The sequence below is a fragment of the Rousettus aegyptiacus genome, unplaced genomic scaffold (assembly GCF_014176215.1).
Source record: "Rousettus aegyptiacus isolate mRouAeg1 unplaced genomic scaffold, mRouAeg1.p scaffold_m13_p_1, whole genome shotgun sequence".
In the NCBI taxonomy this organism is placed as follows: Eukaryota; Metazoa; Chordata; class Mammalia; order Chiroptera; family Pteropodidae; genus Rousettus; species Rousettus aegyptiacus.
The window spans coordinates 96,495,801-96,519,733 of record NW_023416284.1 but is presented as its reverse complement, the minus strand read 5'-3'; the positions used below and the strand labels follow the sequence as shown (position 1 = coordinate 96,519,733).

The following is a 23,933-nucleotide window of genomic DNA, read 5'->3' as shown; positions in this document are numbered from 1 at the left end:
GGCAGCTTGAAATGAGCCACAGTGGGAGTATTTGCACCAAGAAATTGACAAATGTTATAAATTGGGGCTTTTTTTTTCCTCACAGAGCCTGTTGTTAAACATTTACCACCACATCACTGGCACACAGACAAGTATCTCTTGAGAGGCCAGTTTTGTGCATAGGTGTGTGTACTCTTCTGATAACTTCTACTCCCCTGCCTAGCTGAAAACCCAGGTGATGACTCTCTCTTCACTTAGTGACTACCCTCAGAACCCTGGTCCTTTTGAAAGTCAGTGGACAGAAAAAACAACAAAAACAGAAATAGGGCAGGAGAAGTATTGGGCCCAGTAATGCCCCCTAAATGTGACAGTCAAATTTGGGGAATTCTTAAGAGACACATCAATGACCAGTTCTAAGAATATCAACAAACAAAAGTTATTGGTGGACTTAGAGCAGGGCCTACTCCCACACACTGTTTCGGAAAACAATAAAACAGTGTTATGTTTAAATTGGGCATCATTTAGAAATGATACCAATTGAACTAGATTTAGCTAGCTGAGTTGAATGTGCTTCGCTGAATTCAGTGTGAGCTTTTCCCACTTCATTGTACTAGCTACACTTAATGGTATAGCATTGTCGATAATGCAGATGAGACTAATCAGCAAATATTTCTTGAGTCCTTTACCACGTGCCAGGCATGATTCTAAGTTCTTTATGCGTATTTACTTCTTTAATGATCCTAAAATTCCCATGAGCTAGATACTACTATTATCCTCACTTTACAGTTAAAGCCCAAAGGTATTACATGAAGCGGTCTGACTTTGCTCAGTTAAGGATGTAAACCCAGACAGCTTGGATCCAGATCTCATGCTCCAGCCACCACACTGAATTGCCCTCAGTCCTGTGCCAGCCATTGTGGGGTCCACAGAGGGACAGAGACCCAGTGCCTGCCCCCTAATGGTTTCCATTCTAGCCAACGTATAGGGATGCATGCATAAAAAGATACTATCGCATTTCAGATTTAGAAACATATATTGGTCCATTCAGTGTCCTCTTTCTACTGCAGCCCCACAACCAATTCAAACTTGACCTTCTTCATGAAGCTTTCCCTGGCCCCTTCTCCCCAAATCTTCTTTGTCATCCAGCCAGATGTGTGTCCATTAGAGCAACAGATTATTTATCTTATTTTCTAATTATTTATTTCCATAACTATTCTTATCCCTAAAATGTGAACTCCCAAAAAGCTGGGTGCAGTCGAATTAATCTTTATACCCCTAGCAGCCAGCACGGGCAATAAATAGGCCAAATCAATGCTTCCCCAGATGACTTCCAGAAGCACACATCTTGCAAAAGTATAATGAGACATTTGAACATAAGTCCATTTAAAAGAAATAGATGGAGTAAGTGCTTTTGGACCCCACAGCTGAGCAGATTAGAACACACAGGCGATAAATTTAACTCTCTCTTATCTAGCCGCTAAGTAGAAAGAGAAGCACCTGGAGTTAGAGTTTTCATTTTCTGACACCAGGAAGCATACTAACTAATTTATCTGCAAAAATAGAATTTCTTCCTGGAACCAAACATAAACCAGGATTTATCGTGCACACCCTTGTATAAAGGACACTGGGTGACATAGTGAACGATGTCTTCAACTGTAGTTTTACAAAATACACTGAAATGTTGTTCAACCAGATGATGTTTATATCGACCCTCTATAAAAGCAAGAGGCCTGACATTAAAGCATAACTCATTGAAAGTGTTTATGTGAGCAGCTGAGATAATACGCTTCAGGTACCCTGCTTTCTGATGGTTGCACAGAGCAGGAATAGAATCAGGAGGAGGCAGCCCCGGGGACATGGGCTACGTTCCTCAAGTGTCTCTTCTGAGCAATATTTGATCAGGGACTGGCTCTTGTTCAGCTCACAATCAAAATCCTACCAAGTGCTTGTGATTAAACTTTAAAAGACACATGGTACCACCAAGCGGCATGTGAAATGTGTCAGGGAAGAGACATGGGCCATCGGAGCTTTGGGAACTTACCAAAAGGAGTGGCCCCTGAAGGCTGTCACCAAGGCCAGGGCCTGGGCTGAGGCTTAAAGAATGGGCAGGGTCCAGAACCTAAATGAAGAGTGGATGTGTGTGGAGGGGAGGTGTTGTGGGTGTGGGATTTGTGTGTGTGTATGTATGTGTATGTGGTATGCATGTATGTAGAGTATGTGTGGTGTGTATGTATGTGGTGTATGTGTGTATGCAGTATGTGAATGGTATGTTTCTGTGGTGTGTGTGAGTGTGTGATTTGTCTATGTGGGAGGGGCATGTGTGGTGCATGTATATGTGTGTGTCTGGTGTGTGTGGTATGTTTGTTTTTGTGTGTGGAGGAAGAAGGGGAAGATAGCAGTCTAGGAAAGGCTAGTTCATCGAGAGCCTTGGATCTGAGCATTTATCTTATGGGCGGTGAAGCCACTAAACATTTGTGAGCAAGGACGTCTTGGTCAAAGATGCCTTTAGGAAAAGAAGCTTTGGGCAATCACTCAAGTTCCTTGGCATTTTCTAACTGATGACTAAAAGTCTGTCCCACCCACACCCTGCCCCCCACCCTGAGCCTTCACCTTGCCCCTGTGCTGGGCTGCTCCTCAGGGTACATACTCTTCCAGCCCAAACCCAGAAGGGCCTCGAAGACCACTGGCCACCTCTGAGTAAATATGCCGCAGGCACGCAAGAGGCTGCTCCAGTGAGTCCCACATTGATCACACACCATGCGGACCTGGCCTGGCCCCTTGGAGGCTAGGCAGTCAGTCAGTTATTTTACCCTGCAGGAAATGGAAGTGGAGACATCACTGCCCTTGAGAAACTCACAGATGTGCCAGATGCAAGCAGTCCGCCTTGGATGACACCATACCTTTCTCTGCATTTATCCCTTGACCCAACTTCTGTGAAAACATAACCTACTTAACTTTCCACTGTAGGCATGTTCTTCATATACTACTATAGAAGATAGTAATGACAATAATGATTAATAAAAAAAGAAAGAAAGAAAAACATCACAAATATGACATTGGCAGGTTCCAAACGGTATCTGAGATTCCCCCACAAACACTCACCTCTTGAGTACTAGTCCTCCACCCTCCCCCACACTCCTCACCACCCAGAAGTAATTAAGCAGTCCCCCGGAACAGTGTGTTATGGCTGCAGTGCCACTGGTAGTGTGTATGGTCTGGCCCTGAAGACCAGGCAGGGACAGCTCCAACGCCCGGCAGAGGCCTTAAGGAAGGCGGGAGAGCTCCGAAGCTGAGGGCTCCCTGTTTTACTTCTTTGTTCCAGTTTAGCATCCTCAGGAGCAGCTCTTTTCTCCCAAACAGAATTCCTGTAGTGACCTCTTGTGGCATCCTTGCTATTCTCTAAATAGAGGCCTCTGTTGTCACCACTTTCTCCCATTTGATGTAAAATTGTTTAAGACTGAGTCTTAAAATGGTTTTTGGAATTCTGCACCTGGGGACAACGTATTTGAGAGAAAGCAAAAGTCAGACTAATATCCATTCATTCATGAGACTTCACTAAGCCTAGTATGACCCAGACAGTAGGTGAAACCAGGAATTCTGGGATGTGCGAAGAACCACTGATTGAGATAGAACTGGAGGGTGGGGGACTTTCTGGCATCATCTAGCCCACTGGGCTCTGTGGGACCTAGGCGTTTGGCGTGGCCCATTAGGGCCCACGAGGTGAGGGCGAGGGGAACCAGTGTGCAAGTGGCAGGGCCCCAGAAGTTTCATCCTCCCTGATTCAACCAAAACAACTTCTATTTCTCTTTTTGCCATTAAGCCTTTATTTGAAGAAAGAGTTCTGCAGCTTTTAACACATCGTCCTCCCTTCAGACCTTGTAGCTCTGTTTAAGACATTTCCAAAGGCAGATAGTCAAACTTTCTTTCTCCAGAGCTGTCTCCGTTTCCCCTGGGCTCACACAAAACTCTGCATAGACCTTTATGATGGAACTCATCACACCGTATGGCAATTATTAGTCTCTTATTTGTCTCCCCCACTAGATGGAATAACTTTAGTCCCCCAGCACCAAGAACAGTGATTGGTACACAGTAGGCCCTCTGAAAATGTTGAAAAAATCAGTGATATCTAAAGGATCAAATTTTTGCCTTAAAAATGCATGAAGCGCCAGCTAAGGAGCTTTGTACACAGGTTCCAAAATCTAAAATGGGGTGGTGGGACCTGTGCCCAGCACAGTCCCTGAAGACTGAGCTGGCATCTGCTGATAATTCATTGAATGAACAAATGAATCTAACACTCCTCCACCCTTGAGAGCCACAATTTTACCTCTTGGGAGTACAGACATCCTTAAGACATGCAGGAAATGCTTGCAGCCTTGGTGAGGAAACATGCGAGGGCTTGGATATGTTAGAGCTGTTTTTGCCCTCTCAGACATGAATAGTCAAATACTGACCCATCGGAGTAAAGCAGAATGTAAAGAAATCAGCTGACCCACAGACTGAGATGGCATCTCAGCTGGTTTCCAAGGGACTCAGGCAGCTCTTAAAGGCTAGTGATAAAGTCTTACCACCTGAGTGGATCCTAATCCGCAGCTACCCATGAACATAGGACCAAACCACTTCAGTCACACAAGGTCCTAGACCAAGTTGCCAAGCTCAGGATGGAGGCTGAAAGTCAGAAGGAGTCCCCACCCCATTTCCCTGCCCAGGTCTCAATCGCCAAGGCTTCAGACCTTTTGAATAGCTCCAAACTCCCTCACCAGCCATTCTAGAGAAGAGAAGGAGGCTCTGGGCACCAGGCCTGGTGCCAGTCTTGAACACGGCTGTAGTTTAGTAAAAAGAGCACTCGCCTTGGACTCAGGAGAACCTTCCTTGAATCCTCCCTCTGCCATTTGCTAGTCATGTGACACTAGTTGATTAACCTTCCTGAATTTCCATTTTCTTGTCCATATGAGAACATCTGCTCCACTGGGCTGCTCTGCGCGTTGAGAGAGGAATACAAGTATAGAGCTGAGGACAGAGTAGAATGCTCAGCAAGTTGCCATGGACTCTGGCTCTGAGTGCTAGAAACCAAATGAACCGAACACACAGACAGCAGGCACTGCCCCTGGCCACAGAGCCTACCACGGCTGCGGGCTACAAGCACCAGCCGGCATAGCTAATGAGGGTCACCACAGTCCCACAGTCGCCCACATTTGCTCAGAGGCACTATTAATCACTCTTCTGGGCAAAAATGGAATCTAGCCCCAGGAAGGGGCTGTGTCTATTGCTTTGAGCACTTGATCACTGATGATCCTGTTACTAGTTGCCAGAGCCATTTTTTTTCATCTCACAAATGTGCAGAAACCATGTATACTACTTTGTATGAATTGGGCATTTGACCAACACCAGTTGGTTGAGGCTGCTATAACAAAGTACCATAGACTGGGGTGGCTGATAAACAAAAAATAATAATATATATATATATATATATCTCCTCACAGTTCTATAGGCTGGAAACCTGAGATCAGGGTCCCATCATGGTCTTGGGTTCTGCCAAGAGCCCTCACCTGGGTTGCAGACTGTTGGCTTCTCCTCGTGTCCTTACATGGCAGAAAAGGAGAGAGCTAGCTTTCTAGTGTCTTCTTATAATGGCACTAATCCCATTCAGGAGGGCTCTGCTTCATGACCTAGTTTCCTCCTGAAGGCCCTGCCTCCAAATACTATCACATTGGGGATTAAATTTCACATGTGAATTTTTTGGGGAGCGGGGGGACATTCAGTCCAAAGCAATCAAACATAAAAAACAAAATTCTAGCCTCTTCATCTCCTAGACTAAAATACATTGTGACCCCTGCACCTGTCCTCTCTCTCCCTTATACATGATTTTTTAAAAATCACCATTTGTGCCTGACAAATCTCAACCCAGGAAAGGTCATGGTGTCTCCTAGGAATGACTCTGTTTTGTGTATAATGAGGTGGGTAAGATCTTTGCATTTCTTCAAAGAAGTCGATTATGAGTTTGGAGATGATCTACCAGCAGGGAATTAGGGTCATCTGTGCTCAGACACAAACAATAGGTGCTGTGTGTTCCAAAGAACCAACAAAAAGCTGTAAGTGGTGTTTTGAAAATACTGGTGTCTATTTGGGAAACCGCAGAGGAGCTTTTGTAAGGAGCCAGGGGCGCACACAAAGTAGAGGGCACGTAGGAGTACGTCAGGGCATAGCTATGGGTAGGTGACACCCAGAGAGCAAAGCAGAGGGGAAGACGGAGGCAGTGAGTGTGGGGCGTGTGGCTGTGGGTGTGAGTGTGCCCAAGCAATCATCAGTCACAGCCTTGCATCTGCAGGGTGTTCATCACACCCTTAAGTCTGAGCAGGCCATGGGCAACTATGGTATTACACGGAATCAACACCAAGATGGATAGTGGCACTGAACACCCGTCAGCATGTGATTACTCCAACTGACAATAAATTTGAGCCTTTAAACAGGAAATGGTCTGATTGAGAAGCCAGGCTCTTTGCCACTGAGCTGCTGACCATTGTGGTAATCGAGCCCCTGACGCCATTAATCTCCGTAAGGATAGACACGTTGACTTCTCAAACAAGGTGAGACTGAGTGATCTACAATTCTGTGAGACCGTTTAGCCCCAAGGAGGCCCAGAGTGGTTGTTCAGCAAATGAATCATTAGTTGGATAGCTGAGGAGACCAGCTGGAATGCCTCCCTGGCTTTGATGTCTGGTCTGCCATAGAAGAGCCCCATAACTCACTGCCTTCTTCCATGTAGGGCACTAGCTGAAGGACAGCCACGTTGAGCCCTATGGCCTTTGCTCTGTGGAAACCCACAGGGCCCCTTCAGGCTCCAGTACCTGGTATGAAATGTCAATATTGCCTTCACTAGGACTCCTAAAACACAGTCAAGGAGGTGGAGCAGGCCGGCTCTGGGTATTCCGGAGGCCAAACTTGGAGAGGGGCAGGCTCCAACGGGTAACAAAACTCTTCACAGCCAGCAGGCCAGCTGCAAATGCCAGTCGGGGGTCAGGGTGCAGACTGCGGCTTTGTCAGTAGAGGGCAGTCTTCACAGGCCAGATCTCGGGAAGAAACAGGCTTTCTCTCAGCCCTAGCCCCAGATCTGAAAGGCATTCATGGGAAAGAGCATCACCTTCAAATACCAAGGACAAGTCAATACTGACTTCAATGATCTGCCCGTGGCTTCATTCATTATCAGAACCACTGACAGAGGAAAAAGCACTAGCTTTGAAGCCAGACAGAGCCAGGCCCTGACCTCAGCTCTCCTCACCAGTGGTATGATCCAGGGCACATTACTTCCCCTGTCAGAACTCAGCTTTCCCATCTATGGTGGGGGTTGTGACAATTATATAAGATAAAACACGTGAAGTACCAGATCCATAGAGCAACCGCATGGTGGATATCATTATATCTGCTACCTACAAGGGCCAAGTGCAGGCATCTCTAGACACGCAGAGAACATGTCTTCCTTGCTGCAAATCCTGGGGCCTCTTTTCTCCACAGTGGCTCCCAAAGATCTGGCAGGTGGACAGGGTGCAAAGGGATGTGCTAGCTCATATACCGTCCAAACCTTGGTAGCTCCTGCCTTCTTGATATCCTCCGCAAGAGGTATCTGCGTTGAAACTGGGCTCAGAGACTTGAGTGGTGCTTCTTAACCAGAGGTGAACATTCACAATCACTCTAGCTCAGTAGATCTAGAGTAGGGCCCAGCTGAATGTGCTCCGTAAGTGATTCTCATGTGCACCTCCAGCTGAGAGCCATTGAACTGAAGAAATGAGATTCTCCACATTTCAGACATCGAATAACTGTGTAAGAGTTTTGGGGTGCAGTGAGTGAGTATGTGGGGGTGTTGTGTGTATGGGGGAGTGGGAAGAGGAGTTATAGCGATCTCCCTAATGACCCAAAATCGTGCCAGGTGGGAGGAGGCCCACAGGAGGCTGGCCTTCCCAGCAAGTTCCCCCGTCATCCTATGCTGCCAGTTCCCAGACACCTGACACTTCAGAGGCAGGGCCAGCCTGGGACTGTGCGTGCCCTGTTTGAAGTTTTTCTTACTATTTGACAGCTCAGGGCTTCCTCCATGAGTGACATTCAGATCCACACACGGCCATTCAAATGAAAACCTTCTTTCTTGCTTTTGTGTTGCTTTGGGGCTGGCTGCCTGCGCAGATTCAGAATGTGACCGCATAGGCCACTCATGGCTGTGACCTCCTGTTCTCTTGTCCCAGCCAGAATCCTGTGCTTGAAAGGAGGGCTCCTTGTGCCTCCTGTCAGGTGACTGGAGGTTCTGTCCCTGGCTGCAGTCCCAGCGGGCACAGAGACCTACAAAGCCCAAATATACCCTTTAGTTACTCCCTCCTCTCTGTTCTTGCTCAGTGCTTTTGTTCACTTCCCTTTGAGTTCCCAGCCCCCATTTCTCTTTGGAGGAGAAGATGGATAAGCCAGGCATCGGACAGCATCAGAAGCAGCCAGAGGCTGTCTTCTGGTGGGGTTATAATGCATTTCACTAAGCAAACATCACCTTTGGCAGGGGGCCCCTTTGGTTGTCACGACGACGCAGACCGCTTGTGTCTTGGGGGTATGCTGTGCCCTCATTCTGGCTGCCCAAGGTCCCATGCCCCAGCTTTCTCTCCCAAATCCTTTCAACAGACTTTCAGCATCCTGGCGCCACCTCACATTAACTGTTCTTCGGTTTGGAGTAGCTTTGCCTTGGTCAGCAAAAAACTGCTTGGCTTAGCTATCAAAGGAATAGATCAAGCAAGTCCTCTCCTTGAACTCCTCCAAACTCTTGTCTCTCCCAAGGTCCTATGTGATCTGGCCTCCCTTTCCTCACTGGCCTCAGCTCCCACCACTCTACCTACCTCTGTGTGTGTGTGTGTGTGTGTGTGTGTGTGTGTGTGTGTGTGTGAGAGAGAGAGAGAGAGAGAGAGAGAGAGAGAGAGAGAATGGTATAGAGAAGTGGAAAGAGGAGTTAAAGTGATCTCTCTCTTGCCCCAGAATCGTGCCTGGTAGAGGGAGGCGCACTCCAGACACACTGACCCCCTCTCACTGTTCTTCAGATGCACCAACAGACACCCCTCAGGCCCCTCGCACTGGCTGCTGTACTCTCTCCTCTGAGCTCTGCGTCTTGTTCTCTCTCTTTATTCAGATCTCTGGTTAAGTGTCCCTTCCTCAGGGAGGCCCCCTTGACCATCCTACCTAACGTGGCTGCTCTCCAACCTTCGTCCCGCTTTCTCTTTCCTCATAGCATCTTCGAACCCCTGACATTACATAATAGGCTCAATTTCTGTTGGTTTAATGTCTGCTTTCCCCAATAGATTCCCCTGGCACAGGAGCAGGGCCATGGTCGACACTCATAAACATGTGTTACTTAAGTGAATGAATGACTAGTCCTGGATGCAAAGCCTGGCTCTGCTATACCATAGCTTTATGGCATTGAGCAAGCTACTTGGTCACCCTGAGCTTTGGTCTCCTCGTGTGGAAAGTGGAAGTGATGATATCTGCAAGCTAGAGTAACACGTGCAAATGAGGTGGCACCGTAAGGGCAACCTGAGGGCGCGCTCCCTGGACTGCAGCAGACATCGTCTCCCACTCCTGTGTCAGCTGCATTCGAAAGGCTCTCCTCGCCCTAGGCTCCCGCACACTCTCACACTGCCAGGGCACCGTTGGCTCTGGCGCCCCAGGAAAAAAACAGCAAGCCATGCGACAAGGTGGGAGCTACTTTCCTACAAGGGACTCTGCACTCATGCTGGGGCACCTGGCCCATCTCAGCCTCTCTCCTTCCCTCTGCCCTGTCACAAGGCCCTTAGAAACCGCCTCTGGTGGGCTGGACGGGACACCCCTATGCAGATCCAACAGCTCTCCTGCACCCACCTCCAGCAGCCCATCATCCTGGGTATGACCGCAGGACACCCAGCCCATCATCTCAGAGCAGGGACTTCACTGAATCCCTTAGGAGTTCCCTCGGTGTGGTTCAAAATGTATTAAAAAGACGAAGGAGATTCACAGCTTTGCTTTAACAGGCTGGAAGATATATTTGCCCATTTCTGAAACTGTTAAGAGAGAAAATATTCTATCCATTTCAGGTCCTAGTATTATGTTTGATGTTCAGATACTTCCTTCAGTTTATCATGTCTGACGTTTTTCAGAGAGGATAAGGGCCAGTGAACACAGATAGCACTGGGCGCACCATATACCTGAAGTCTGAACAAAACACGGGGAAATACGAAAAGCAGAAGGAGCCGTCCCCGCCCTGGAGGGGCTTCCGGTGCCTGTACCTGGGGGAGCATGGCAACATGGACAGGCAGCCTGTCTCATCAGGACTGATAAAATGCACCAGCCTGGGCGACAGTATAGTATTCAGTTGGGAAGTCTGTGGTGTCTACATGTCCTGTGTTTAAGTAATAGAGTAAGACACTTGCTCACTCAGTTTACAAGTGACAGTTGTCACTTTACACAAGGGAAAGAGAGTAAAAGGTGATTGGAAAATCAAGGACAGAATCCTAATCCACTTAGTGTATTTATCAGTGGGTTAGATAATGACATAAAAAGCATCCAAAGGGAAAAGAATAAAGGTATGACAGAATAAGGGTCTCCTGACAAGCTAAACCCCCAATAAATGGGAAGCGTTGCATTTGGGATCAAGAAGACAATCACACTGAGATGAGATGTGTTTTTGACAACTACTCATAAAAAAATGAAAGTGTTTAAACTGACCTCAAGATTAATAGTGGCAGATGACAAAATGGCATGACCATGACAATGACAAAGCTGCTAAAAAAAAGGGGGAGGGAGGGGATAAGGTGCTGCCTGGTACAAACATTTAGCTCTTTGGAACCAGGAAAAATCCGGGTTCAAATCCCAGCTCTGCCACTTATTAGCTATGTGGCGTTGGGTTATTCACAGAGCTCTCTGAGCCCCAGAATCTAACTGAAATGATGTGGCAATGACTTACTTGCTGGGTTATTTTGAGAATTGGCAATAAGGTGAGTAGGGCACCTAGCCCAGTGCCTAGTAGAACTTGGCAGAACCTGGCATATAGAAGGCACTCAATAAAGGGACATTGTTAGTAATTCACCTGCTACAGTAATAAATAGCATAAATTTTTAACAGCTAAAAGAGCACTTCTCTACCCTGTCCCTCTCAGACCTATCTGGAGCATTATGTCCGGATTTAGGCTCTATACTTAAGATCAGTTAGAAAGTAACAATATCACTGAGGCCTTAGAGAGGGAATTGGGCAGAGTCAGCCTGAGAATAAAGCTCCAGACAAATATGGTATTTTGTTGTTGTTGTTGCTACTGTTAAGATATTTAAAGAAGCATCAAATTAAGGAGGACATGCTGTGCTGTTTCAAAGATCCAAAGCAGAGGTGAAAGGATGCGAGCGGGGTAGGTCTCAGCTCAGAGTAAGAGGAAACAGAGCTGCCCACAATGAAATGTGCTGTCGTGTGAAGTGGTGGGCACCACACCACTGGGAGAGTTTGGACAGAAAGCAGATGACCATCTGTCAGAAATGTCATTGCAAGTATTTCTGAACCCAAGGCCCTTGCAACCAAACAAACCCAGATTTGGATCCAGATTTTGGAAGTTAGCCATGTGGTCTTGGGCAGGTTAACTCCTTTGATCTTCAGTGCCCTCATCTGTAAAGTGGGAACAATAACACCCCAGATGAGTACTAGAAGGATTAAGCCTGATCATGTCGAGAAAGTACCTGCCCATAGTAGATTCTCCCCTACATGGAGAAAAAGCAGGGCTGTGTGACTTCTTAGTTGCCTCCTATGAGGCTAAAAAAACCACAATGCAGTCACTAAAAGACTCTTGGGAGGATGAACAGACGCCACCCACAGGGCTAGGGAAGGATGGGCTCCAGGTGAGCACACCAGCCAGAGCAGGCAGCCAGGCGACCAATAGCAGCGGTCGGCATGCGTGGGACCGGCAGCTGTCGCCAAGGCCTTGCCACGGTCCTGTCTCCCCGTCTTTATAGGCAGGGCATCCGAGTGTGGGTCTCAGCTCTGGTTGCATGTTAGCACTGCTTGAGTTAATCAGGCCTGGGAACCACTGCTTTAGAGGGAAGTCAAAAATAGTAAACATGATTTGAGGCTAGAGAATTCCGCACCTCAGCTGGGCAAAGAAAGATGTGAACTGGTGTAATGATGTCTTCTTAGTTTGCATAGGGCTCTGTATCAGGGGATGGGGAAATGCTATATTTCATCTTCCCTGGGGACTCCAGAGGAAATGAGTGAATTCAATAGTAAAAGCATTAGTAGCAATGTAAGGAATAATTCTCTTTCAGCGACAGGTGTTGGGCAATGGGAGGGACAGCCCAATGGAGCAGGATCACGGAAGCTTCCTGAGGGGCTTTCATCCAAGCAAAGGTTGCCATCCAGAGGCAGAGGCTGAAGCAGGTTTCTATCCAAAGGCCCCAGAGAATCTCACAGAGCCCTCTTTCTTCTTGGGATGCACTTTGATTGTGTCATCGGCCCTAGATATCACACTTCTCCCTTTGCCTTTCTTCCTCGTTAGAGTAAACCACCAGCGTCTCCCTTCTCCAGGTATCTCAGAAAACATGGCTGTGCCCTCGGTGCCAGACCTGCAGGAAGAGAAGCTGCGATCACAACTGGAGGAAGAAAAGAAAAGGTATCCTTTCTTCGCACCTTGCCCACTCTGCCCCCAACCCCAGAGGGCTCTCAGGCATGGCCGGGAGCTGCCCAGGGCCATGACTCCGCCCAGGCTTGGCGCTTTTCTGGGAAGTGGGCCCAGCAGCTGAGTCCTCAAACAGCTGGAGAAGGTGCTGCCTCAGAGCAAGCAGATGTGGTGCAGGAACCCTGGGCAGTGTGAGGTTGGAATAGGGAGCAGAAGGCCAAGCCAGGCCTAGAGCTCAGACGCAGGAATCAGTGGGTGCTGTTTGCTCTTGGCACTCTCCCCAGCCTGAGATCCCAGGCTGCAGCTCAGGAAGCAACTAGTCTTGTTTGTCTACTGCTGCCATCTAGGGGAGTTTAAAAACATGACCATGGAGGCCTTCCTGCAGCCTGCGGCTTTACCTGCTTCCCTCCTCTCTTTATCTGTCAGGGTGTCCTGAGACCATCACACCCTCCTGCGGCCATTTAGGGTCCCCAAATGCTGTCAGTTACAGAGTGAGGAACCTCAAGCATAGACAGACATGTGGCCATTACTGATACACAGCATGGTCACAGAATCTCGTTTGGCACTCCAGTCAAGCTTCTTAGTTAATTCGTTCATATATGCAGTCAACAAATAGTTGCTCTCTCCTCTATGCCATGGAGAAATTTTGGGGAGACCGAAAAAGTAACCTGCTTGCCCTCAAAGTGCTGATGATGTCATTACGACACATGCCGCCCCTGGGCTGGCTAGGCATGCACCCTGAGCAAACCCCATCACCCTGCCCCCCAACACACGCACATGCGCGCGCACATGCACACACACACACGCACACAAGCAGACATACACCCACACGCTCTGCCATCCGAGACTTGGAGAGAACAAAGCCCCCACGCTGCTGGTCTCCAGTTCACGCCTGATAACTGTGCGCTGTGTTTTCTCCTGCCAGAATCCTCCTTCCAGAAGGCCTTGTGCTGCCCTCCTGCAGAGGCACCGTCGCTCTCCCCCCACTGGGTTCACGCCCCAATTGTCCTCTTTCTCCTTCACTCTATTTACTTTTCTCAGTTCCTTTCCACTTCACTCTTCTGTGTCTTTACTGCACCCCATCTTGTCCCCTTGGTCCCTATTTCCAACTTCAGGGTCATCTCAGAAGTCGAGTTGCCTCTGCAGTTTGGCTATTCACTAACAACTGTATTATATATAACCTTTGGTCCTCAGAACAAAGATAAACCACCAAATGCTCAGGTAGTTAGGACTGTGGTCCTAGAACCAGATAGCCTGGTTCCTATCCTGGCTCCTCTGTTTATTAGCTCTGGGCTAGAAGCAAGTTACTTAACCTCTCCATGCCTGAGGTTCCAAATCTGTAAAGTGGAGAAGATAATGAGTTTCTTCTTCATAGGGTTGTGAAGAGGATTATAGGACTGTTTATATGTGCAGTGCCTAGAATAATGCCTACCCCTTAGTATGGGCTCAATAATGGTAGTTATCATTCCTAGAGAGAGGTCGTCCGTCTCACACATAGAGGCCCATGAGCCTACTGGACAAAAACGCCTGGCTCTGCTTCTCTGTGATGGACTGAAACCCTGGCTCCATACCCTGGCCTCAGTGGGCAACCATAGCGCCCCAGTTCCTATTATCAATGCAGCACTTCAGGGTCATCTCAGAAGTCTGGAGACCAGCTGCATGGGGCTTTGTTCTCTCCAAGTCTCAGGCTTCTGAGGCACAGGCCCTGCCATCGACAGTCCCTCCCCACCAGTGACTTTCAGACTCTTCCCTGATTCCGCTGTAGGTATAAAACAATGTTCACGCACCTGAAGGCCCTGAAGGTGGAGATTGAGCACTTGCAGCTGCTCATGGACAAAGCCAAGGTGAAGCTGCAGAAAGAGTTTGAAGCCTGGTGGGCAGAGGAGGCCACCAGCCTGCAGGTATAGTTGGCCAGCCATGCCCCTTGCTACCCTAGACTATGCCCTCCTCCTGCTGCCTGGGGGACGTCAGGGCAGCTCTGGGGGGCCAGGCACACACGCTCCACGGAGCTGCCAGAGGAAGAAGAGTGGGAGCTTCAACTCTCAGCTCCTGGCTCATGAAGCAAGCACTTATCTCACTGACAAGGAATACAAAGGGTCAGCAGCTCCTTGCTCCCTTGCTCTGGTCCCTGTCACATAGAAAGGTGGGAGATGGGAGGGGCAGCTCCCGAAACCAATGGATTTTCCACTGTTGCTCTGTGTGATATTCTCCTGTGATATCATATTGACGACCTTATTATTTTCATACTACAGTTATATCTATGACGTATATACTATATGTATGTACATGTAGAGAGAGAGAAATTTTAGAAAATACAGAAAAAAGCAAAGGAATAAAAATCACCATTAATCCCACCACTTAAGGATAACCAATATTATCATGTTGGGTTATATTATTTTGTCTTTTTTCTATGTATATACACTTATACGATTTCATAACAGTTGAATCGTTTTGGTCTTTGGTTATCACAAATGGCTTTTCCATTTAATTGCATAGCATGACTACTCTTCCATGTTATTATTCCTTCACCATCATTCTAATGGCTGTCACTGTTCCATCATAGGGACTTATTTTAATCTATTTAACTAATCTATCATTTAATGTTTAGGTTGTTTCTTGTATTTCACTGGAAACAAATTTGTAGCTAAACTTTTGCATGTTTTCTAGACAAATTCCTAAAAGTTCTTTATACTATAATGAAGGTGAAAAAAATATATCCATTAAGAAATGTCAGTACAAACCCCTGGTTCCGATTGTCCTCATGTAATTCCTCAGCTGTGAGACATTGAAATGATGAAATGCACATGCTCATGTCACTTACATGGCTGGCGGAACCCTTAGAAATGATCTGACAGGCTGATCCCTTCATTTTAAGGACAAGGAAGCTGAGAGCTGAAGAAGATATTTGTCCCCAGAAAGTAAGGCAGCAGTAACAAATATGTTACCAAGTAGCCATGTGACCAGACAATAGAGGAGAGTATTTAGATAAAATTAAATACTCAAGATATCAAAGAAAACCAAGATTGAAATACAATTCTCAAAATATTTTTAAAACACTATGGCATAATGATACGTATACCACTTTACTAATTCATTAATTAATTATAGATAAATTATAGATTAATAAGGAGTGGGCTCAATTTTTACCATAATTTCAAAGTAACGATGAACACACTATTTCAAGATTTCTGCATCTGTAATGTAATATGAAATGTCCATGATTTCTACTAGTGACAAAGTCACTGGTACTGCTAATACAACTGTGGTTTGCTGTCTACAGCTATCATTGAAAGAAATGCTAAATTTCAGGTAGAAGTCAGAAAAAATAAAGATATGATTGGTTCCCGTCCATGTTCACAGCACCCCTAGGTTCCGTCTGTTCTCCAGTTAAGAGCCCTTCCTAGTGAGGTCATCGGTGAGTGAGGCGTCAGCCACTGCCAGTACCCAAGGGAGTTCACTCCCTGAACAGTAGATGAGGGACATCCCATGTGACTCAGGAAATGTCCGGGCAAGGCTGACAGAGTCAGACAGTTTACGACTTACATAGACAGTGAAAGCCCGAGTAGCCAAAGGTTTCAGCTCCGTGTGTCCTCTGACCCACAGGGTTATCGCTGAAACAAAAGGGATCAACTGAATGCAACAGGGACGATGGGGCATCCTGTCGCCGAAAAGCCAACTCTATGCTTATGCTGAGTGGTTTTACAGCCTGCAGATATAACCTGAGTGAGGCGAAGCAGAAATCCTTAAACCTCATCAGGACAAGAAGGCAATGAGAAACTGTCCCATGTCAGTACCTTGGGGAGACAGGGAGGCAGCTACTCATAAGCCTTGTGGCAGCTGCTCATAAGCCTCTCTGCTCTCGTGCTCTGGGAAAATCAAAGGTCATTCTGCCGAGACTCACACAAGCTACAGTTGAAGCCTTATCCACGAGCCCTGTGTGGAAACATGTAAGGCTCCAGGCACCGTGGCAGAGCTGTTCCCTCCACAAAGTGTTCAGTGGAGTTCTCCTCACTCTGGTAGCATCTCTTTGGGACAAGAGGAAGCAAAACCAGAAAAGACTTCTGGAGAATTATCAGATTAAACAATTCTTTTTTTCCTAACGACAAAAGGTAATACATGCTCAATTTGGAAAACTTAGCCCCGAAAAGCATAAAGTATAAACCCCACATCGCCTGTAATCTTGCCATCCAAAATATTTTGATGCCCATCATTATGGTCATTATTACATTTAGATTGATTTTTTTTTTCTCACGTATGGTGTATATATCAAGTTTTATAGCTGCTTTTTCCCCTTAAGTGATACATCAAGGACACTTTCCCATGTCATTAGATTCAAGCTAACACTGTGAAACTCCTTCTTGGGCCAATAGGTAGACTCTCCAGCAGTGAAGTCACTTGATCACACGAAGCCCTTTCACCAGACGCCTGAATCCCTGCACGAAAGGCCCCAGCTTCTCTCTAACAAAAGGTAAGGAGAGAACTCTGCAGACAGGCTGAGGGTGCCCAGAAAAGGCTTCCTACCTGTCCTCAACCCATTCTTGCTGCTCTAAACATCTCTCTATAGGCTGTGTGATCCAGGAGGATCAATCACGTTTACTGTTAAATTGGTTGCAGACACCCAGGCCAGTGGCTTTCAGGCTTGTTTGAGCTCACCCCCTTCAGCCCTTCCCCTTTAATCTGACAGCCAGTAGACCATGTGCCAGGGCAACGAGAGACAAGAGGTTCGACGTGCAAGCCCTGGTCCTGAGCCCTGAGCAGGAAGACGGGGTTGGCAATAGAGGAGAGGCCAGGGTAGTGTGGGAGAGGGGAGATGGGGAGATGTTGGTGCTTCTGCAGGAATAGTCAGCCTTCCAGGACACAGGGGAGCGCTGGTAAAAGACTGCCTCACCGCAGATTCAGGAGAGATGTGAGCAGCACCCCGTGAGGACAGCCCTGAGCCAGTTTTCTAACGATGGCATGATCCAACAGGGCCTCTACTCCACAGAGGGCACCTTTTGAAGGCAGGTTCCTTCTCATGCCGTGCATGTTGTTATCTCTTTCCAACCACGCAACAGCCTCCACCACCAAGGAGTGATCCGTTGACTGAGTTTGAAAAGGAGCTGCAATCTCTCACTGAAAATGTGAAACAGAACTTTCTAAAAAGCAGTTGGGTGGTGGGGGGTCTTGTCAGACAGTATCCTCGATATGCCACTTTACCTCTGTGGTCTTCTTCTCAAAAACCCATAACCCCAGTGAAATCATCAACACCGGACCAGCCCCAATTGAGGGACATTCTATAAAATACCTGACAGTATTCCTCAAAACTATTGAGGTCATCGAAAACAGGAAAGTCTGAGAAACTACCACAAATAAGAGGAGCCTAAGGAGATACTATAACAAAGTGTTATGTGCTGTCCTGGATAGAATCTTGGATCAGAAAGCGTACATCTGGTACAAACTAAGAAAATTTGAATGAAGTTTGGACTTCAGTTAATAATAATGGATGAGCATAGGTTCATTAGTTGTAATAAATGTGTCACACTAATATAAGATTGTGTAATAAGGGAAACTAGTTATGGGGTACACTGGAACTATTTGTACTATCTATGCCACTTTTCTATAATATAAAACTATTCTGTTAAAAAAAAACAAAAACAAAAACAAAAAAAAACAAAAAAACCTCGACTTCTCCACATACCCCAAACCAGCCCTCAGTACCAGTTCTTCAGCTTTATCCTAGTTTTAGAAAACATCTCGTGTGTGAGCCCCCAAGCCCAGGGTCAACACCTGTCGAGTACGTCCTGTTTGGTTGTCCTGCTGTTTTAAAAGGCAGTGTAAATTGATAAAAGAAAACTTGATAAGTTGGACTGTATTAAAATTAATGCTACTCTATAAAAGACACTGTTAAGAGAATGAAGAGGCAAGCCACAGACTGGGAGAAAATATTTGCAAACCATATCTGATAAAAGATTTGTATCCAAAATATACAAAAAAAAAAACTCTTACAATTCAACAATAATTTTTAAATGGGCAAAAGAGCTGAACAGCCACTTCACCAAAGAAGATATGTGGATGGCAGATAAGTGTACAATAAGATGCTCAACATCATATGCCATCAGGGAAACGCAAATTAAAACAACAGTGAGATACCACTACACACCTATTAGGATGGCTAAAATCCAACAGCATGACACCACTAATCCTGGCGAGGATGTGGAGCAACAGCAACTCTCACTCATTGCTGGTAGGAATGCAGAATGGTACAGCCACCTTAGAAGACAGTTTGACAGTTTCTTGTAAAACTAAACATACTCTTTCCATACCATTCAGCAATCACACTCCTTGGTATTTACCCAAAGGAATTAAAAACTTATGTCTGCACAAAAACCTGCCCATGGATGTTTACAGCAGCTTTATTCATAACTGCCAAAACTGGAAGCAACCAAGATGTTCTTCAAAAGATGAATGGATAAATAAACTATGGTTCATCCAGACAATGGAATGTTATTCGGCACTGAAAGGAAATGAGCTATCAAGCCATGAAAAGACGTGGAGGACGCTTAAATGCATGTTACTAAGTGAAAGGCCACCTACTGCACGACTCCAACTAGGACATTCTGGAAAAAGCAAGACTACGGAGACAGTAAAAAGATCACTGGTTGCTGGGGGAAGAAGGGAGGGTGGAAAGGATAAATGGGGGGACAGAGGAGATTTTTAAGGCAATGAAACTATGCTGTAGGATACTTTAATAGTAGACATATGATACTGTGCAGTTGTCAAAACCCATAGAATATACAACAGAAAGAGCAAGCCCCCATGTAAGCTATGGACTTCACTTAATAATAATGTATTAATATCAGTTTATCAGTTGTAACAAATACACCACCCCAATGCAAGATGTTAATAACAGGGGAAACAAGAAGGGGAGGGGGACACGATGGAATGCTCTGTACTACCCACTCAGTTTTCTATAAACCTAAAACTTCTCTAAAAAATAAGCCATTAATTTTAAAAAATGGAAGATGGTGTAAGTGGACAGTCACACCGCTCTGTGGCGCTACAGGCAGCTGGGCACTAGTGTCCTGCGCAGACCCTCTCCGTGCTTTTGCTTGGGCACCTGCCAACCTCTGGGGCACTTGAGTGAGCACCCCTTCTATACCTGCCTCCTTGCTCACACAAGGCCCCGTCTCTGAAACCCCGAGACTCCACAGCGCATGTTTGAAAAACACTGATCCAGGCCAGCCAAGGGGACAGAGCTTCCTTGGGTCTGGCTCCATTCTGAGCCTCTCATGTGTCTGCCACATGAGAATAAACTCTCCTCCCAGTTGTGAAGCTCAGAACCCCTGGTTATTTCTCCAGCGTGTTTCTGAACTCTAGTATAGCTCCTACTGGTATAAATATCCTGCCCAACAAATAGGAAGTCCCATCTCTAATTTTTATTTTACTTCAAGGATAATCAATCTCTCTCTCTCTCTCTCTGTGTGTGTGTGTGTGAGAGAGAGAGAGAGAGAGAGATGGCTGGGGGTATCAAGAAAGGCCCAATAAACACAGCCCAGGGCTATTAGGTAGAAACAGACTGCCTGCCAAGTGAAGTTCAGACCTTTCGACTCTCTCCCTGTGCTGCTTTGTCCTCTCACGCTCTCAGCCAAGGCTGCCACTCTTTATTGCTTGTCCATTTGTCCACTCTGCTGCCAGCCTTTGCCTGCCAGCACCTCTGAGAGAGTGCCCACCATAGACTAGGTCTAAGAACTAGCCGCTGGGCAGGGCCCCCTAGGATCTCCTTGTGAAACCCACCAGTGCCACTGAGGAGCTGCTGGAGGGAGAGGGCGAGAGTCTGGCTGTTTAGACCTGAGCTCCGCTGTGGCTGCTCCTGATGGGCTCACCGCGGCCAGGGGCTGGTCCTCTGCGTCTCTGGTTTATCACTTCCTCAAGGACGCTCAAGGCCTGCAGGCCGATCACACTCAATTTACAACCCCAGGAGGTCTAATGATTATTATTATTGTTGATTAATCCTTCTTTTAAGAAAGATAATTAATCCTGATGGCTGATACGTTCTGTCTCTAGAATGTCGGCATGAGAAATGCATTCAGTGTCAAAGGCTGGTTGGTCAGGAGAGAGGCTAAAGTAATTTGTAACATGATCCTGAAGGTTCAGAAACCAAGCTGCAGCACCCAGTGACACTGGAGCAACTTCAGGCCCAGAGGAGTCATTCCAGGAGCCCCAAGCCTTCACATTGTGCCATGCTCCTACACGAGCTGTTTGAGGCAGCGAGCTGGGCAGCTGGGCCTCTGCTGAGGGTGCTGTATCCTCCATCTGCCATGGTGCGATCTGCTGCCCTTCTGCCCTGCCGTGTCCATCTCTGCTCCTCTTCCATTTATTTTCAACCTTCACAGGTGTTCGGCACCTGTGAACACTCTCAGGAATCTTAGAAAAGGCTCCCCTGGGGAACTACTGAGTTAATGACACATTTGTGTGCTAATGACTTATCTTGTAAAATTTGCTGCAGCTTCCAAACTGACCTGGACCTTATGTAATTAAAGCACCTATAGGATCGAAAGCCCTTTCTCCTTCCCTTCTCTCTGCCTGTACCAGTAAGAGCCCTGAGAATTGGCAATGGTGCTCTGAAAAAAAAAGCATGCAGAGCCTGCCACCTTGTGGCTGCCTTTGGTCCTACAGCAGTCCTCACCAATCAACTCAGATCCCTAACCCTCCCAAAGCCTCAGTGGAGAGTCTCTGGGATGCTGGGAAATATGGATGGGGGGAGGCAGGAGGAGCGGGGGTGAGGAAGTCTCAGGTTCTGATTTCCTTTCCTGTTTGTTTGACCCACAATCCTAAACCTGTGGAGGCAGGCCCAGGGTAAGAGGCCCTGCAGTTGGGTGAGACGGGACAAGACAGAAGGCTGGAGCTGGGGAAGGGGCTGTACTCATGGCTGGAAGAGCAGGCCTTCAGGCCTGTGGAGGTCCTTGGACTCTTGACGCAGACTTGGCAAAGCTGCTGCACCTGTCTCTATCCCTGGCCCACCTCAGCCTTACTGTTCCCATCTGTAAAAGAAAGATCCTGGTCAGGTGACTTTTTAGGCCTCTTCCAGCTCTGACATGGTGTCTAGGCAGGACCATCCTGAAACAAGAAAGAGGATCCCCTTCTGTTGCTGACATCTGGGACAGCTTTAGCCCCTGGCCCTTTATCTCCCAAGGGGTGCTGCTGGATTCTGCTGTTTGCAACCAGGCAAGGCAAGGCAAGGCACATGCACCAGGCAGTTTAGTAAAATGGGCAAAATAGCATCTGTGTGAGCTGTCAGATCCAACTCCTCACTCAAGGACGTGGAGCTGGTCAGCCGGGGCCACCTAAGGGCAGATGACATGGCCAGGGGCAAGCCATGCACCTCCAGCACGTACTTCCACAGAACACCACAGAGTCAAGGCCAGTTAATAAAGTAGCCAGAGAGCACGGGTTCTGAAGCCTCAACAGAGTTGTGATTAAATCCAGGTTCTGCCACTTACCAGCTGAGTGACTTTTAGAATTTCTTTAACCTCTCCAAGCCTCAGTTTTCTCGTGCATATGATGGAAATAATGAGGCTATTGAGAGGAATAAATGGCATGACATTTGCAGAATGCTTTCCTGGACCTGGTGTGTAGACGGTGTCTATAAATGACAGTTGCAATCTTTGTCGTTTTGGTTCAACTTGCACATCCAACACATGCAATGCTCCAACATGAAAATTAATGTATAAAACATCTATTAGGGACTAAATTGTTCCTGTCCCATCCAAATTCATATGTTGAAACTCTAAAGAGGCCAGAGAGCTAGCGCACTCTCTTTGCACATCAGGACACAATGAGAAGTCAGCAGTCAGAAACCAGCAGTCGGAAGAGGGCTCTCCTCACTGGAACCTGACCATGCTGGCACCCTGAGCTCAGGCTTCCAGCCTCCAGAACTGTGAGAAGTAAATTTCCATTATTTGTAAGCCACACAGTACTTTGCTATAGTAACCCAAGCCAAGACAGAAACTGGTACCAGAAGTGGGGTGCCGCTATAACAAATAACTAAAAAATGTAGAAGCAGCTTTGGGACTGGGCAATGGGCAGAGGCTGGAAGAGTTTTGATATGCATGCTACAAGAATCTGAGATCGCGAAAGGACCTTTAAAAGTAATTCTGGTGAGGACTCAAGAAGAAAAGAGGAGAGCTGCAGAGACAGTTTGCATCTTCTTAGAGAAGACATAAATAATTATGTGCAGAATGTTAATTGAAACATGGATATAGAGGCCATTCTGATGAGCGCTCAGACAGAAATGAAGAACATATCGGACAATGAAGAAAAGGCAATCCTTGTTACGAGGTGGCAAAAAAAAAAAAAAAAAGGCTAAATTATGTTCCTGTTCTAGTGTTTTTTGGAAGGTATAACTTGCAGGTGATAAAAATGGACATTACCTGAGATGATTTCTAAGCAAAATTGAAATAAGTGGCTTGGTTCTTCGTGACTATAAAATATGAAAAGAGAGAAATGACTTGAAGATGGAGTTATTAAGCAAAAAAGAACTAGAATGTAAAGATTTGGAAAATTCTCAGCCTATTCATAATGCAAAACATGAGAAAGTGTCTTCGGAGGAGAACATTAAGAGTGTAACTAAGCAACCATTTGTTAAGGAGATTGGTACAGATGTGAATCACAGACTTACTCAGCCACCCCAGTGGGAAAACTGGCAGTTTGAACTGAAAAGGAGATGGGAAGGAATGAAGGCAGGATGCTGGATGATTTGGATTTTACAGGACAAGACCATAGAGCTGTTCTTCTGTGAACATACGCTCTTCTTCTGGGCAGGAAAAGAATGACTCCAAAGGTGATTCAGAGGTCATCGTGGCTGTCCTTCCATTCCAAAAGGGGAGACCATTGCCTTGATTTCAACAGGTCACACAGCCTCTGCCCAAAGCCAAGGTAGGGGTGCCTCCCAACAGAACCATGGGAGTACAACCCTGCCCAGCAAAGCCTGGCTGACCTCCACCGCAAGTGGTCCAGAAGGCAGGACCTTCACCCTAGTAGGTCGGAAGGGCAGATCATCAAACCAAAGAGGATTCTTCTTGAGCCATAAGATCTCATGGAGTTTCCCTTCCTAAGTTTTAGACTTCTTGGGACCCATCACCCCTTCCTTCTTTTCTATTTCTCCCTTTTGAAATGAAATTGTCTGTCTATGCCTGGAAGCACACAAATTGTTTGAATTCATAGGTTTGAATTCATGGCTGGAGAGGAACTTTATCTCAAGATGAACCAATGGTACTTGAGTTGCGCTCATATCTGATTTAGATGATATTTAGACCCTTTGGACTTTAGA

General features: G+C 46.7%; 1 protein-coding gene across 7 annotated transcripts in view; it reads left to right on the top strand.

The window, feature by feature from the left end:
* The window catches only part of KIF6 (kinesin family member 6), a 353,330-nt gene that overhangs the window by 311,901 nt on the left and 17,496 nt on the right, over positions 1-23,933 (top strand). For all 7 annotated transcript variants that reach the window (XM_036217598.1, XM_036217600.1, XM_016154315.2 and 4 more), the window contains 3 exons: positions 12,535-12,619; positions 14,391-14,526; positions 16,996-17,093. In XM_036217598.1, the coding sequence (XP_036073491.1) occupies positions 12,535-12,619; positions 14,391-14,526; positions 16,996-17,093 (319 nt within the window). The remainder of the gene's footprint in view (positions 1-12,534; positions 12,620-14,390; positions 14,527-16,995; positions 17,094-23,933) is intronic.